We start from the raw sequence: 18,045 nt of genomic DNA on the forward strand, positions 1-18,045 counted from the left end.
CCACATTAAAACGGTCTGGATTGAGGAAACTGATCATTTTTAACACGGTGACCTCGTGTTCAATGGTCTGGAAAAAATTTGTGTTCCTTTTCAGGATCTTAACTGCCACCGTCTCTTTTGTTACCAGATTCTGGCACTTGGCAACTTTACCAAAGCCACCTTCGCCAATAAACTCCAGGACAGAGTATCCAAAGGAGTTGCTGAATAAAATTTCACCTGCTTTAATCTCATGTGCTGACATTGTGACTGGAGCACCAGAAGAAGAACCTGAGCTCTGCCTTGATGACATATTTGTAGCTGTCCCCACTGCCAACAGGTTTACCCGTTTAAGTCATGATTGGTCTTCCTCTGTTGAGTGTTCTCTTCATTTTCTCCCTCAACACCACTGAAAGGAGAAATTTCCTTTGCCTTTGATCGTGCATCAAAATTCCACGACTGGTCCTGATGTCACAAAGGAGGAGCCTTTAATGGGGTCATCTTTTTAGGGTTCTGCACATGATCTTCAAACTGTGTTTTTGGAATGTGATGGGGAACTTTGAACTGCAGAGGGCAGCATTGCACCTCTTAGTGTTCAGCCTGCCAGAACTTAATGGAAGAAGGACAAAGGATTCTCCACATGGCATGTGTGAGATGATGAGACTGAGTAAATGAGAGAATGAGACAGAAGAACCTGTTGAAGGAGTTTGAACGGCAGATGAAGAATTTTGAACAGTGGAGGGCAGCATTGCACCGCTTAGTGGGCAGCCTGTCTGGGATTAGTAGAAGAGAGGATGAGACTGAGGAGGTGAGAGGATGAGACTGAGGAAATGAGAGAATAAGAGTGAGAAGATGGGGGGATGAGAGGATGAGAGGGCAAGACTGGGGAGATGAAAAGAGGACAACGAGACTGAAGAGAAAAGAAAGAAATTGACAGATTGGGTTGTGTAGTTTTCTAATTCCGGCAGATATTATAAGACATTGATGCAATGTCTTGAAAGCAAATTGGTATAAAACCCAGAAGAAGAAGAAGAAGAAGATATTCGTTGTACTGTTAGAGTGATATATATTGATACAGTATATACTGTGTGCTGTTCCAGATGATTAATTATCTTTGATAAAAACCACACAAACCTCTCCAGATCCTGCAGGTGGTGCTGTAAACCTGTCTATAAGTGTTGACTGTTAATCTCTGGGTCATGAACTGGTCACAGACATTTTCTGCAGAGCGAACCATTAGTATTATTATTATTATTATTACCATCCATCTGTTTGAGGGGAGAGAGAGAGAGGGAGCGGGATTACACACACACACACACACACACACACACGCTAACTGCTAACAAGCTAGTATCCTCTCAAGGTTTAGACTCTGAGATTTTAATTAGTTTAACCAATTTAGCTTCTTCTAACATATTAAAATTATAAAAAATGAGAGATAATTTTACAAACCACACAAGAGAGAGATGACACAACACAGTCTTCATCACTCCGCCCCCTACCTGTATCATTCAGAACTGATTTTATTAGTCTAAAACAAACCACTTAACTTTGAGCAACAAGACTTGAACTGTCCAGATTTTTTTTCAAAACCGTAACCATGACCAGTCAGTGCCAAATCAAATGAAGTTCTGCCTCATTAGGACCAGGTTTTGGTCTCCATGAGGACAACTGGTCCAGACCAGGTCAGTGATTATGATGAAAAACATATAAAAACAGCGCATTCTTAGCAAGTACACTCCCCCTAACCATAACCAGCACAACCTTAATCTTTGACCTACTTATTTAAGCGAGTTACCTGCTTATTTTCATTATTATTTCATTCATTTATAGGCTCTGTAATGCCCATTTAATGACTTCATGGTGGAGTTCATAGTCCACTTCTCACGTCTTTTACACGACACAGTATGTGTGTGACATCACCACGTACACACGTCACACAAAGACCTCATTGTCATGTCACAGAAACTGAACGAGAAAGAAAGAAATACTTTATTAATCCCTGAGGGAAAATTGTTTTCTCTTACAGTTACTCCAGCCATGAACAGAGAATCACAGAGAATCACAGCCTGCACTGACATTTAAATAAGATTTAAACTAAGAAAAATTTATTAAAATAAGAATAAGTAAAGCTTTATTTGTATAGCACCTTTAAAAACAGCAATTTACAAAGTGCTTTCACATACATAAAAACATACACATATGTACAGTATAAACAAAACAAATAATAATGGTCACATTTACACGTCATGGTGAATTGATTTAAGATGCTTGCAAAGGAAGAAAAGCAATGAGATAAAAAGATAAACAGATAAAAGGATCAAAAGACGGCATCACATAAAAAGCAACTCTATAAAAATTAGTTTTAAGAAGAGATGTGACACTTGCTAAGATGACTTAGCAAGCCTTAGCTAATAATAACGATTACAATCTCTGTGTCAGATATACAAGAAGTATAGTATATAATACTATCATATAATATAGTATAAACCAGGGTTCCCATGGGTCCTTGAAACCCTTAAAAGTGTGTAAATTTGAAAAACAAAAAATCAAGGCCCTTGAACGTTTTGGAAAATCACCTGAAATAGACATGGGTCATTGAAATCCTTGAAAGTTTGTGAATTTGAAATAAAAAAAATCAAGGCCCTTAAAAGTTTTGGAGAATCACCTGAAATAGACATGAGTCATTGAAATCATTGAAAGTTTGTGAATTTGAAAAACAAAAAATCAAGGCCTTGAAAGTTTTTGAAATTCACCCCTAACAGACATGGGTAATTGAAATCCTTGAAAATGTGTGAATTTGAAAAAAATATTCAAGGCCCTTGAAAGTTTTTGAAAATCATCCTATAGAACTGGTGATGATAAATAACTGTCTCAAACTCAAATGACCTATGGGCCACTGAGTGTCTAGTCTGGCCAGAAGGGGGGGGCTGTCCAAAAATGTCCAACTTCTTGAGAAAAAGTAATTGAAATAAAAATATTTATAATCACTTCAAATTAAAAGTGTTTATTTTGGTGTGGAATGGTTTATAGTTCACAATATAAACGTGTTTATGATGCAAAATGAATATATTCATTGACAAAAATCATATGGAAATAAGTCATTATGAGTTGATACGAAGTGGTGAGCTGCACGTAAATCACACAGGAGCTTGTTTGTGTTTATGATTATGTTATTTAGGACTTTATGTTGCAGTTAATGGAGGAGGAAAACCAGCAGGTTCAGATTAAAGTGCAAAACACACTCATTTCCTTTTGTTTACTTTCCTCTCGCCAAAGGCCAGTCGGGAGTTCTCGTCAGGACAGGTCTGTGCTCTGGACTCTGCTGTTACACGCTCCTGCAGACAAATGTCAGCATGTTTCTTTTACGTCAGACAGTGAAAACTGTACTTTGTGCTTCAGTGTTTCTGCTCACTTTCACTTTTCATTCCCTCACACTTTCACCCAAGTGTTTGAGCTTTACTCACTCGCTCACCACAGACTGAGCTGAAGCAACAGTGTCTCTCTAATCAAAGCTGCAATAGGTTGTGAGCCTGGTCGCCATTTTGACGTTTTACAACTGGAATTTCACAAACGTCAACTTCAACACAATGAATATAAACATAACATTGTGTGTTTGACTTGTTCATACAGAGAATAAACCTGATTTCCTTCGTTGTTGCAGCTCTCAGCTTCTGTTTTATAGTTTTGCTGATGACACCTATACGTGTCCAGTCAAAGGTCGTAAACACTCTAAACACTCAATCCTAAACACTCACACACTTACTCTGAGCCTCATCACCCACAGGAGACCACGCTGGGTTTTTATCACAAGTGCAAACCACCAGACTCAGAATGTGTCCACAGGGACAGAAACACACAGAGGAGAGAGAGACAGAGAGAGCGAGACTGAGCTTTCAGCTCGATCACATCACTCCAGAACACAAGAGACTGAAGATGAAAACAACAATCTACAAACATCTGTGCACCTACAGTCTGAGGCAGAAGCTCCATGAGGACAAAGCACTCAGGCTTCAGCCGATCAATGTGACGACGTATGGAGTTACAATAAACCAAAAATAACTCGCTCACCAAGAACAAGAACACGCCGACCTTTGAACCTCCCCTCAAAAACATGAAAGGAGTGAAGAACAAGTTGAGACTTCATCCTCAAGCTGAGACACAGAGAAGACTCTGCTTGACTTTGTGTTACATATGGATAAAAAAATCAAGGTTTTAAAAACACCTGAAATAAACATGGGTCCTTGAAATCATTGAACGTTTGTGAATTTGACCAAAAAAATCAAGGCCCTTAAAAGTTCATGAAAATCACCTGAAATAGACATGGGTCCTTGAAAGTTTGTGAATTTGACAAAAAAAATCAAGGCCCTTGAAGGTTTTTAAAATGACCTGAAAAAGACATGGGTCATTAAAATCCTTGAAAGTTAAGATACTTTTGTTTGTTCCAATATCTCAACTGAAACACAGTCAACTCGGAAATAGTACGTTCCAGTTGTCGTTGAAATCTCCAACCTGGAAAGTCGGAGCAACCTCATCAACTCCAACATGGGATCCCTACTTTTTACTGTTATTTTTCACTTCTGTCATTTCACATTTAATCAGTTATTCGCACATTCTGTTGTATGTATCGCAGATGTCACGTTTGCCCAAGCACACTTTGGTTTCTGAAACGGTTTCTGAAATGCAGAGAAGATCCACATCAATATGTGGTTCATTTTCAACACGCAAAACCTTTTTTCTCTCAATAAAACCATTTTCCTTCATTTTGAATTTTAAATAACGGCCAGAAATTGAAAGTTATTCTGAAAAAAGTAAAAAGGCTCAGGTGTTAAAGGGTTTCTAGTCCAACATAATTCACTCCCAGTTTCAACGTTCAATTTCTGACGTAAATGGAACGCGCAGCAAAAACCTGCCTTTCACTTTCTGCTGCCGCCCCTCTCAGTCGGTCCAGTTCCACTTTGCAGTGGACAAACTCTGCTCCGGGATTTGGTTGCAGCCTCTCTGCAGAGCTCGCGCTCTCCTCCTCCTCTCCGCCATTTCAAACATCAGGCTGCACTTTGTCCTGTGATGGAGGAAGAAGGAGAGAATCTACAGCACGAGAAGATGAGAGGGAGGGAACGCGGAGTTCCAGCTATTAATACGCACTTCTGAGGAAAATCCAACAGATTCACGTATGTCGGTGAAAATCTGAAACAAAGCAAACAAAAGGAGCTGAAAGACAAACAAATGACAACAGATTTTTTTTTCTTTTATACGTGTGTGTAAATGGGTCAAGGATTTTCAAAAGGTCATTTTAAAAAAAATACACTCAAAATAAATCACATATTTGCAACTGTTACAACATTAAAGGATGTTGAATAAGAAATATAAACATTTAAATTAAATGGTTTTAGTTTTTTTATGTTGATAAATTGAAAATATGACATTGATTTTTCTTCAAGATCTCGGCTACATGAAGCATCTGTAACAGAAGCTGTTTGCATTAGTAATAAGAATAGGCAAATATTCGTATTATTATTTTAATTATTTTAGTGTTTTCATGCCGATAAATTGAAAATATCACGTGATATGACCTTGATTTTTTTCATTAAGTTAAATGTGGTTGGCATATTTTTCAAGGTCTCAGTAACGTAAAGCATCTATAACAGGAGATGTTTGCATTTATTTTAAGTATATGTAAATAATATAAGACAATTAGTCAAAGTTCAGATTAACACAATTATTTTCGTAATCGACTAATGTGTCGATTATTTTCTCCATTAATCGAGACGTTTTGTCCATAAAATGTCAGAAAATGTTGATCAGTGTTCAAAACAAATGCACCCTTAACACCTCAGCCACACAATGTGTTATTTTGAATTCAAAACAGTTTTGGTTTGATTTATCTCTCCTTCCAGTGTCATTAAAGACATATAATAAAATAAAATAATAATGTGTGTGTGTGTGAGACACCTGCTCAAATCAATCAATCAATACCATCTGAGAGAAGCCAACAGCGTTAGTCATGATACACTGAACAACACAATGTGTAAAGTGTCCATTCCATGTTTTTCTACTTGAATAACTGACAACAGATCAGGTGCAATTGTTATTATTTTGTAACATGTGACTCAAGTTTGTTTACCATTACCTTTTTGGTAAGAAACTTAGGGTATACATTTATATATATATATATGTATATATATATATACACTTTTTTCCCAGATCAATTCACTATTGATTGATCATTTAAATAAAGATAAACCTGCAACTTTTTTGCCACTGCACATCCACAGTTCAGTGCAGTTTGTGTGTCCACTGTCAGACCACTACTGCCACCTGCTGTCCAGCTGTCAGAGCTGCACTTAAGACATTTGAAATGACCCCAACTGTCCAGTGAGCTGTGAGTGCAGGAAGTCCACACACACAGCAAATGAACACTATAAAATAAACAATAACAGCTATTTTGTCTGAGATTATGATTTTATTGGACTTTACTGTAGTTTGATCTGTCTATATTCACTTTTGTTAATTTTTTAAACGTGATTATGTCAATCTGTTTTAATATGGTAACATTATAAAATTAAATTCAAGGTTTATTATATTATAATTTTTTGTTTTTCTGGCAGATATTATGCGGTATTAGATTATAATTCAAAATAATCCAAAATCTAATTAAATTGTTGATTTTATTATATTTTAGTTTGCTCTGTATGTTAAGTTTTATATTTGTTTTTTTATTTAATTAGTTTTTTATTATTGTTATTATTATTATTATTATTATTGTTATCATTATTTTTGTAAAACAGTAAAAGCAGCCACAGCAGTGAGGCTTCGTACAAAAAAATCCAGTCCGCTCTAGCTCTAACTTCACTCCTGCTGTTCCCTCCTGCTAAACGCACCAACCACTCCACCAGCCTACCCCATGATGATTGACAGCTCGATCAGCCGCTCAGCGGGCGCAAAGCGTCAGCTTTACGTTCGCTCCAGTACACCAGCCAATCACCGGTCGTGTTCAAATATCGCTACGCCATACGGACTCTGCCGGCCGCCATTTTGGTGAGGGACAAAAGCCATATCGCTGTTTTGACGAAATGTCCACGATAAAAAACGCATTTCCCTCACGTTTTTCCACGTAAAGCTTGTTCATGAATGATCAGTGTGAAACGGCAACGTAAATACGAGCGTTATATGTAAGTTTGGAGTTTAGTAACGTAGCATAAACATGATTTAAATCTACGTCACAAACACGTATCTCTTCCCTCCATTTCCTTCTCAGCCCCACCCGCCTTTCTCCTTCCTCCTCTTTATTTCTTTTCCTCTCTGTCTCCACTCTTTCCTCCTCTCCCTCCCTCCTTCTCTCACCCACCTCCTCTCTCTCTCCCCTCCTCATCCATCCATCCATCCACCCCCTCCCCTCGTTCTCATTTTCTCCCTGTTTCTGTGTCACTCTGTCTCATTCTCCATGTGTATTATCTATTATCTTTACATAGATAATGCAAGCTATATTTACAGCAATTAAAAAAAACATCAGTAAACAATTACAATACAGGTCAACGAGGGGGAAAAAAACCCCATTGGTGTCTAGTATATAACTGGAATTTATTTGAATTTAATCCACTGGTGGTAATAATAGTGGTGTTATTGTAGTAAAATGAAAAGCAGGAAGCAGTTTTTTTCTGAATACAAGCTACAGTTGTGATTACAGTAGTTGTACAGTTGCTCTTACACAATTCATTCCTGTGTTCATGATTAAAATTAAAGTAGGAAACTGGAAGTTGTGCGATCGTACAGGAAGAACATTTGGAGTACTTGAACTGGAATTTCTGCCCGTTAGTAGTGAAAAGAAACTGGAATTATCCCTTGTTCAATCCAGACTATATGATGCATGTATCAGTAGTTTGAAATTCAGCCCACACTTTCAAAAAAATGAGTCATTTTGCATAAGTGATTAGCCAATAGTAAGCATGACTGAGATAAAGTGTGTGGGACTTATTAAGGGATTAAAGCTGTATATACACACTGGCTGCATGTGTGTATGAGATTAACAATCTACACGTACATGCCTCTTTCTCTGTGTGTGTATGTGTGAGCGGAAAAGAGCAATGTATATCACAAAGTTCGCACACAGAAAGTGGGACAAAAAGACTAAATCATTTTTATTTATTTGTTTATTTATCTTAAATATTTTCGAAACTTCCTTAACCAAGTCTAACCTTAACTAACCCTTATAAAACCCTTAAACTAACTTTGCCTTTACCCCAAGCCCTACCCTTACCTTACCTAAATTAAATCTAACTCTGCTGCAGTTCTTTAACTAAATTTAACCTAAATCTCACCTTAACTTAACCCCGATGCAAACCTTCAATTAAGCCAGATTTGACCCTAACCCTTAAGCAAACCTTACCTTAAACATAACCTTAACCTACACCTAACTCTCCCCACACAACTTTTAACTTAATCTTATGCAAACCTGTTACCTTACCTTAACCTGACCTTAAATGAAGGTAGCAATCCCCATAATTTTAATTGTAAACAAACCTTTACTTAACCCTTAAGTTAAACCTTACCCCTAACCTTAAATTTACCTCAACCAACCAAATCTTATCTTACTGTGACCTTAACTTAATTTCAACAAACCTTAACATAACCCTTAAGTACACATTAACTAAAACCTTATCTTAAATTTAACTTCCCCCAAACCTTAAATTTTTACTTTAGCCTTAATTTAACATGCCCTTAATATTAATTTAACCTTAAGCAAACCTTAACTAGTACCTAAACTTAACTTAACCTGTAAGGAGACCTTACCTTAAACCTTACTTTAACCTTAACTTTCCCTAACCTTACATTTTACCGTAGCCTTAACTTAACCTTTAGCCAATCTTAACTGATACCTAACCTTGACTTAACCCCAAAGCAAACTTTTACCAAATCATAACCTTAATTTATAAAGCAAAACCACAACCAACTTAACTTAAACCAAATCTTCATAAATCTGTCAAATAAAATATTCCACTTGTGGGTGTAATAAAGGACTATCTTATCTTTTCTTGTCTTATCTTAGGCAAACCTTAACTTAAACCCAACCTGCAACCTTACCTTAACCTAACCCTATCTTTTAAGTCTCCCTCCTGAAATTAAAAAGCGGTAACAGAAGCTGCTGCTGCTGCATTTTACTTGTAGAGAGGGAGGAAGACGATTTCCCATTAAGTGACTGTGTAATCAGATTAAGGTCCTCACTACATTAGTAACATATGGACTACACACACACACACACACACACACACACACACATACTCAGCTATTATTCTTGGTACACTGCACTGATTTCCATTCATTAACTTAACTGCAATTCAAATTCTTACCCTTTAACTAGTTTTAAACCAGGTTTTGGTCTCCGAAAGACTACTGGTCCTGACAAGGTCAGTGTTTATGACAGAAGAACACACACACACAGGCTTGTGTAGCTATTCTTCTTAGGACATTGTATTGACTTCCATTCATTAGGACAAACTAAAAAAAACCTTAACCCCAACCTTAACTAAAACCACATTTCAAATCCTAACAAATTTAACAAGTTCCTTAAGAAATGAGGTTCTGTCTCAATAGGACCAGGTTAGGTCTCCACGAGGACTACTGGTCCTGACAAGGTCAGTGTTTGTGACAGAAGACACACACACACACACACACACACACACACTCTGGCTTGTGTAGCTAGTCTTCTTAGGACACTGTATTGACTTCTATTCATTGGGGCAGACTAAAACGCCTTAACCCTAACCTTAACTTAACCACAATTAGAATATTTGACTTAAACTTAATCAGTCCTTTAATAAATGAGGTTATGTCTCAGTATGACCAGGTTTTGGTCTCCATGTGGACTACTGGTCCTGACAAGGTCAGTGATTATGACAGAAGAACACACACACGTTTGTGTAGCTAAAAGAAAAAAAAATCCTTAACCCCAATCTTAACTAGAACCACATTTCAAATCGTACCCCTAACTTAACCAGTCCTTTTAGAAATTGGGTTATGCCTTATTAGGACCAGGTTTTGGTCTCCATGAGGACTAGTGGTCCTGACAAGGTCAGTGTTTGTGACAGAAGAGAGAGGCAACAAATACATGGACAGAGAGAGAGAGACAGAGAGAGAGAGAGAGCCATTGTTTCCCTCTGGCCAATCACAGGCTGAATATTTTCGCGGCTAATGGACCAATGAGCTTGTGAGTGCGGACACCTTTACGCCTCCCACTGCTGTATAAAAGCAGCAGCTCCGTCTATAAACCCGCCGCTGGTTGGACCAACCTCTCTTCTTTCCACACACTCACTCACTCACTCACTCGCGCACTCACACACACGCGCGCACTCACTCACACGCACGCACGCACTCACTCACTCACCAACATCTCTGCTGAGGACGCTCCGTCTGCTCCGGGTTTCCGTTTTAATTTCACATCTCTCTGTGTGACTGGATATTATTAAGTAGTTTCTTTTGCATCAGTAACATGGCGGACAGTAAAGTGGAGAGCAGCGGGGAACTGAGCGCTAAGGTAAGAACGAGAAGACGAGAGGACGAGACCACAACAAGATAAGGTCATTTATAAAAAACAAAACAAAAAAAGTCCTGTGCTTTTATTAATGAGTGTGTTGCTCATTTGAATATGTAAAGTGTGTGTGTGTGTGTGTGATGGGTTTGGACTGTGCTGCTGTTTGTCCATTGAAACGTGTGTAGGTGAAGCAGCTGTGAGTGAGGATGATCAGCACACACACACATATGAACACACAGTATAGAGCATCTGTCACCTTCACCGTGTGTGTGTCTGTGATTGTGTGTTTAAATAATCTAGATTAACGCTACTTTGGTGATTCAGTTGGAATATTCCTCCCACTCAAAACACAGAGACAAAAAAAGAAAAAAAGAAAAAAGCTTCAGTTTGTTGTTTTTATTCAAACTCGTAAATATTCAGTTATACGTCGAATTAGTTCAAGTGTGTGTGTGCGCGTGAGTGTGTGAATGTGTGTGTGTGTTTGTGAGGAAGAAGATAAGTGGTCACTAACGCGCAGGATAATATTAACTACACTCTGCAGATTAGTCGCACCGGCTCGTAACTAATCGGTGACGTGACCGAACAATAATCTTCGTTTATTCATCGCGAGCTCCTCCCGACCGCCGCCGAACAGCGAGCGAACGAGCGAGAGCTCTCCGCTTCGTGTGGCCGTGAGCGCGCGTTGTTGCGCGTCCACACACACGCGCATACATACACGCTCTTGTATTTGTGTTTAGTTGTCATTGCGGACTCTTTCGCTCCTCCCAGTCTCCGACCTCGTTATTGTCCTCATTAATGAGGTTTTTAGTTTAGGAAGAAGCGGAACCTGCTGCTGCCGCGAGCGGTGGCGCGTGCGACGCCGCCACCGCCGCGAGCGCCCGCCGTTATTGTTCATTTCCGCAGTTTTGTTTGTCACTTTTCAAACACGAGGGGGCGGGACGCGGTGAGATCAGAGGAACGGCAAGTCCAGACTGATAGTTTTCATTTATATATATATGTGTGTGTGTGTGTGTGTGTGTGTGAAGCAGCTGGCGCGCGAGGAGGGGCAGGGATCGTGCCTGTCTTCAGTGAGCTGCTGCGCATGCAGCGCCGGTTTGACTGTAAAAAAAAGAGAAAAAAAACCTCAGTGAGCGCGAGGGAAAACGGTAATCACAAGAAGAAAAAAAGATTTTAGAAAGAGGGGGTAAAAAATGTGTCAGGTACCTGTAAGTTAATGGTACATTCCGAAAAGTCGCAATGTGTTTACTACTAACGCAAGTGGCAGCCATTTGGAATCCGATGTTGGGGATTGTAGTTGGGAAGCCTACCAGGGGTTGGGGGTCCAGTTGAAACTTCGACCACATACTTGAATTTCAAAGTTGGATTTTTTTAATGCAAATTTTGTCGGGCTAGGCATTGTTAGCAACAACAACAATGCGGTGTTTTGCTCATACAAACATCGTAGCAACATTTCCAGAAAGACATTTAGTGAATGGTAAAATTTGCAGTGTTTTTTACCACTAGCGTGAGAGGCGGCCATCTTGGAATCCAATGTTGCGGATTGTGAGGACACTCTGACCTTCGGTGTTGGGAAGCCGACCAGAGGGGGGCGTTCCAGCTGAAACTCCCGACTACAAATGTTCTGATTTCTAACTTCAACTACATCGGTGATGTGGGCTATATAACATCGGTAACCAGAAGAACAACTTTATCAGGAGAACTTGTGTAGTGTTTACGCTAAACGATAAACGCGATGTGATCGACTTCTGCTAGATGCAACGCAAGCCACGTAATCTAGAAGTACTGACTGAACTGACGCCCTCACATGGTGTGTTTTGGTAATGCAGAATGCTGTCTAATCCAAAAACAGCATGTGATGTTTGCTGTTAGTCAGCCATTCAAAGGGTTAAAGAGGTGAAGAATGATTGAGGCGCTCTGTGAGCAGACACAGGCGTGTGTGAACAGGTCGACCGATGAGTGTGTGTGTGGATTCTTCTGTGTCGGTCGTTATTTCACTACTTACTGTTATGTGTAGGAAACACGAGTGTACAACAGTCCGAAAACCAGCGCACAGGTCCCACAAACTCAATGAAGTTAAATAAATATATACTTTGGAAGTTTGTCAGAAGCTACTGCTGCTGCTGCTGCTCCTGCTGCTGGGACTTGTAGTCCTGGGAGCCTGTGGTTTCTCTGCCAGGCTCTACTCTGACTACATGGCAGCAGTGACAGACGGTGTCAGGTTACAGCCAGCCAGCAAGAAGGTGGGAGGGACTTAGGGAGAACCGGCCAATAGGAGGACTGAGATTTACAAGACTGCCACCTGACTGTAAAAGGCAACTGGCAGCCAGAGTTTGGTGAAGGTGAGGAGGAGGATGGAGTTTCCCTCCTTTTCTGTGTCTGTGTGTGTTCTTGTATGTTTTGCCTCTTTAGGACTTTTTTCTGGCATAAACACTGACCTTGTAAGGACCAGCAGTCCTCATGGAGACCAAAACCTGGACGTAATGAGGCACAACCTATTTTTTGAGGAACTAGGGCTAAGATTTGAATTGTAGTTCAGGATTAAGGTTTGGATTTAACATAATTGTATGCTCTGCAAATGAATGCACGCTCAAATCAAACCAAATCTAATCATCACTCTTTCGCCAGATTCTTGTTTTTCAACTGGAACCTAAAGAGATATGAACACTCAATCATTTTTGAAATTTAAATTGGCTGCATTTTTTTTGAATAAATGTGATGCAGCACATGTTGTTAATGCTGCCATTAATGGTAATTAATATCCTTTTGATGGTATCCCATGTGTTAACACTCAATCACAATATAAAGTGAAATGAAATCTGGTACAAAAACTGCAGTTAAATGTTTTTTAGGTTATATTGCTCCGCTCTAAAGCATAGACATATAGAAAACACAATTAAGAAATAAAAATAATAATGCATCAAGAAATTAGTTTTTGATAGTTTGTGTATGGAGTGAAACAAATAAGCAATAAAAAAATTCCTTCAGCAAATGCTGTGACGGTAGTTTTGAGAATGACCTAATGTGTAGTTCAGTATAAAGCCAGTTAAAAAGTCGGGAACTCAAACCAATCCGATGCCTTATGACCTCCAGAAATTCGGAGTTCTGACTACAAACAGAACCATATATCGCAAACTTGTCCACTTGCCTTGTCGTTAAAGGTTAATAAAGCATTATCACAATATCTACCGTACGGTGGCCTCTGTATCACGATACACACTCGGCATCATCATCAGAGTTTGGTTCTCAGATCGTTATTGTTGCACCTCATTCATAAACGTGGACGTGTGTATGTGTCTGTGACTAAGAATACGTTTGCTCTCAGGAGCTGAAGGAGAAGAAACAGACCGAAGAGGCCGAGAACGGAGATGGAGACACTGCCGCCAACGGCAAAGCTGTAAGACGATGTTCTACTTCCTCTTCTTCTTCTACTTGTTCTACTGCTGCTGTGTTTGCTGAACACGAGCACTGCTTCTGTGATAAATATAAGTGTGACTGCATGTCTCATCCTGTCAGGACGAGGAGAACGGTGAGCAGGAGAATGAGGTAGAAGAGGACGTGGGAGAGGACGAGGAGGACGAGGAGGGAGAAGGTGGGTGTAAAATCCACCAAAAACACTGCAGTACATAAGCCAGACCTGTATGTGGCGCTGTGACGTCGCTCTCTCCTGCCCTGTAGAGACGGGTCCGGCGTGAAAGATTTGGCATTCCATTCTGGACATCAAATATAAAATAATTATATTAATGTCTTTTGAGTTATTTAGACTTTTATTTTGAAAATAGAAGTGATTTTTAAACATCTGTCCAGATGAAAAAAAACATATTGACTAATTCTGCCTAATTGGCAGAATTATTAATTATTACTATAATAATTACTAATTATTTATGAAAAGTACACATTTACACAAATTAATATTTATATTATGCAATAATCAAAGTACATTTTAGATAAATAGATGTTAAATAAGAAAAAAAGGAAATATAAATGCAGTAAATAATATTACAGGAATAGATGAGAAAGAAAAAGGAGGGTTAGTTAATCTGTTTGTTTTATAATCTGTAGGATGATTAACTGGTTCTCCTGCATGTTTGGAAGAGGAATATTCAGCTGCACCAATAGATGTCGCTAAATCCCCACACTGTACCTTTTAAACATGTGCTTTTTTTAGTAAAATAAGTGACATGTTTTGACTTTTGATGCTTATATTATTATATTCTTGTATACATGTTTTTTTTTTCTTCCCCTTCATCGTTGTGTAAAAATGTTTAAATGAAGCAATTTCATGTAAATCTATGATAAGGACAAATTGTCCTAAAATAAATAAATGAGCTCTGATGAGATGCAGGGATTTCTTAAAGACGAGCATCACTGGAAGACATAGAGACCTGGGTATAATACGACCTCTAAATAAAGGTCGTGACAACAGCTGGTGCTGCACTGACTCTGTGTTTGTGTCCAGGAAAAGTTGCTGTTCACTGGTCGCTGATGTCGCATGCACACACACACACACACACACACCTTCACTCTGTGTGTGTGTGTGCTTGAGAAGAAAGCACCTGCATATTTATAATAGGAATTTAAATAAAACTCTTGACACCACAGCAGCTGCTCGATAAGGATTCATCTGCTCTGTGCACGAGTCCAGTCCACTCCAGTTAAGTCCAGTCCAGAGAGTCCAGGCCAGTCCAGTCCTGGCCTGGCCTGTGGCCATGTATGTAAACCAGTAACAGGAGGACTTGATTCACATTTGACGAGAATTTAAAACCAGACCCTCCCTAATTCTTCTTCTTGGAGCAGCTGCTGGAGCTGGAAATGATTTACAATTCAAGAATTACAGGATTCAATAAAATCATGACTTTATATAGCATTGGTGTGTGTTGTGTAACACTCACACACACTAACACGGCAACGACAGCAACTGCATATTGACTGGATCAGCATCAGATCACAGTCAGGTCATTACACTCAGATTTGCTCAGTTATAAAGGGCAGGGGTGCCACCCAGTGGACAGACAGTGCAACTGCACAATGCCCTTGAGCTCATGATGTACACTCATTCAGACACGAGGAGGAGAATCACAGGAAAAGGACAGTGATATTATGACAGTCAAATGTGGCCAAAAACACAAGTGTTGTGTGTGGTATTACCATGGAGATGACTGGACACTTTCACTGAAGCATAAATAGAAAGTTTTCTCATGTACAGTGTTGGCACGCATACTGATTAACTTCATTTTAGGTTTCAAAATAAATGTCTTTTTGCCATTTTCCTCCAACTATCTTCTCCTGCTTTTGTTCATGCTGCATGATAATGATTAATAAGGCGAGTGGAGTTCACTGAACGGTCAGTGTCACGTTATAAAAAGCTGAGTCTAATGTGAACGGAGGAGGTTCCTCACTGTGATTGTACCTGTGTGTCTTCAGGTGAGGAAGACGAGGACGATGACGACGACCTGGACGGGCCGAGGGGGAAGAGAGCAGCAGAGGACGATGATGACGATGACGAGGAGGTGAGTTTCTCCACGTGTGACCAACTAAGGACATGGTATTATAATATAGTATGTACATAATCAGATTAAAACGAGATTAAATGGGGATTTTCATTACTTTTACATGATACAGTTCTAGATCGCCTCGACTGTTTCTGCTCCATCAGTGATGTTTTCTTTTAGTTCCTGCTCTGATGAGATTCCAAAATCTACTTAAAGTTCCAAATTATACTTATAATTCCAATATCTACTTAAAATTCCAAAATGTACGAATAATTCCAAAACCTATTATAGTTCCAAAATCTACGTATAGTTCGAAATTGTACCACAATAATTAAGTTTTTTAATGTCATGTAAACATGTTAGTCTGACTATAATCGAGCTAGTCTTAGTCAGACTAACATACCGGGATAATGTGATTCACAGTCCGAATACAGCGCCACCTAAGGAGGCAGAGTCACACATACACAACCAATAAATCGATTTGCTCCTCCGCATGTATACTCTTAGTCAGACTACTGTCTAAATCGGACACCGGCCTTAGCGATGAGATGATAACTCCTTAAATGAGTAAATTTGACGACATATCTCTGTTTGACTCCTCAGCTCTAACCCTGTCCTCTCACCTTTTGTCTTCCAGGACGAAGTGGAAACCAAGAAGCAGAAGACAGACAAGTAGAGCTCGGCCGGGCTCGGCCGCGCTGTCTGGAGGACGACGACGCCACCCAGAGGGCAGACAGCCGGTTGTGTTTTTTTGTCCCAGCAAACCTCCGACACCTCAGTCCTCCCTTCTTCAAATGAGAATGAGAAATACTTTTACAAACAAGAATACGTTTGTATTTTTATTTACATTTTATATTTTTGTAAATACTGCAAGGAGGTTTGGCCATTTTGCAACAACAGCGAGATCTTTTTTCTGGGTATCAAGTGGTGCTTTGAGGACTTTTAGATCCAGACTCAATCATCAGCCGTCCACATTCAGTATCAGCCAATCGGAGGCATCCGCCCTCCCTTAAGCTCCACCCCTTCCTCCCCTCCCCTGTTCTTTTCTTCCACTAGGTTTCTGCTTAGGTTTCCCGTAGGGCGCGTGTTGACATATAGTGGCGTGGGGGAAAGCGACCCGTGTGTGTGTGTGTGTGTGTGTATTCCCGGTAGTTTGTGTGTGAGATTCCCGAGGCTGTAGTTCCTGCCGTCCGTCCGTCCGTCTGTCACTGTCTGTCGCTCCGTCCGTCTGCCCATCCGTCATGGCCAGATGTTAATACTGTTTCTTCTGTCTGTGCTGTTTCGTTGGAACAATAAACGGTCGTTGGATTTTGATGCTTTGTAATTGTGTTAGTTTCTACATGTCAGAGGTCAGAGGTCGTGTACAGTGAAGCCTGCAGTAAAAACAAAAAAGGAGAGAGGGGGGAGAATCAGTCGTGTGTGTGTGATCTTTCCAACAGGGCATGGTGTTCATTTTTATTATGATTATTATTATTATTATGATGATGATAATGATTATTATTTTTTAGATAACTGATTATTAACATGTTGTGGTTGAGGATTGTAAAACACAAACTGGCATATTAACTGTTGGAGACTCTCTTATTCATACTTTTTTGGGGAAAATTTAATCCAGCTTTGTCAGGTTGCACCTGTCCTGGTTGACAGTTTCAATAAAGTTTGTTCCAAACAACAACAACAACGTCCTGTATGTCACAAAATAAAAAATTCCACATGTCACAGAGCAGCAGCAGCAGCAGCACCGACCCTGGTACTGGAGTGAGAATCACCAAACACTGGGTCGGGGCCCAGAAAGGGGTCATTTTTGGGTCCCTGAACATATTTTCCCAACATTTTAGTTCAGATTTGTATGTGAACCATGTTCATAATTAAGTTGTGAATCATTTATGACCTGCAAATAATGATTATTTTCTGATCAGTGTCTCTCAAACTTCATTATGTTCTCAAATGTCTTTTTTGACCCAAAACCAAAAACTATTCAGTTTTAATGACTTCTTTGTTTTATGGAGCAAAGAAACCAGGAGTTGGTAAACGATTAATAATGATTCATTG

The 18,045-nt window shown here is 39.5% G+C and overlaps 1 protein-coding gene and 1 long non-coding RNA gene across 3 annotated transcripts; one reads left to right on the plus strand and one right to left on the minus strand.

Moving 5' to 3' along the window:
- Window positions 1–10,276: 10,276 nt before the first annotated feature.
- On the plus strand, window positions 10,277–17,307 carry LOC122781056 (prothymosin alpha-A-like). Its single transcript, XM_044044554.1, has 5 exons — window positions 10,277–10,507; window positions 13,827–13,898; window positions 14,018–14,093; window positions 15,926–16,011; window positions 16,631–17,307. The coding sequence occupies exons 1-5, from the start codon at window positions 10,463–10,465 to the stop codon at window positions 16,667–16,669; spliced, it is 318 nt and encodes a 105-aa protein (XP_043900489.1). The 5' UTR covers window positions 10,277–10,462; the 3' UTR covers window positions 16,670–17,307.
- LOC122781057 lies at window positions 10,886–16,678 on the minus strand. Of its 2 annotated transcripts, XR_006361752.1 has the most exons (4): window positions 16,617–16,678; window positions 15,912–16,035; window positions 14,139–14,214; window positions 10,886–11,602 (listed from the first exon to the last, which is right to left on the minus strand). It is a non-coding gene; the product is annotated as an uncharacterized LOC122781057 (long non-coding RNA). The 2 variants fall into 2 exon arrangements; XR_006361751.1 differs by lacking the exons at window positions 10,886–11,602; window positions 14,139–14,214 and adding an exon at window positions 14,282–15,307.
- Window positions 17,308–18,045: the final 738 nt, after the last annotated feature.

This window comes from Solea senegalensis, linkage group LG14, assembly GCF_019176455.1.
Source record: "Solea senegalensis isolate Sse05_10M linkage group LG14, IFAPA_SoseM_1, whole genome shotgun sequence".
NCBI lineage: Eukaryota > Metazoa > Chordata > Actinopteri > Pleuronectiformes > Soleidae > Solea > Solea senegalensis.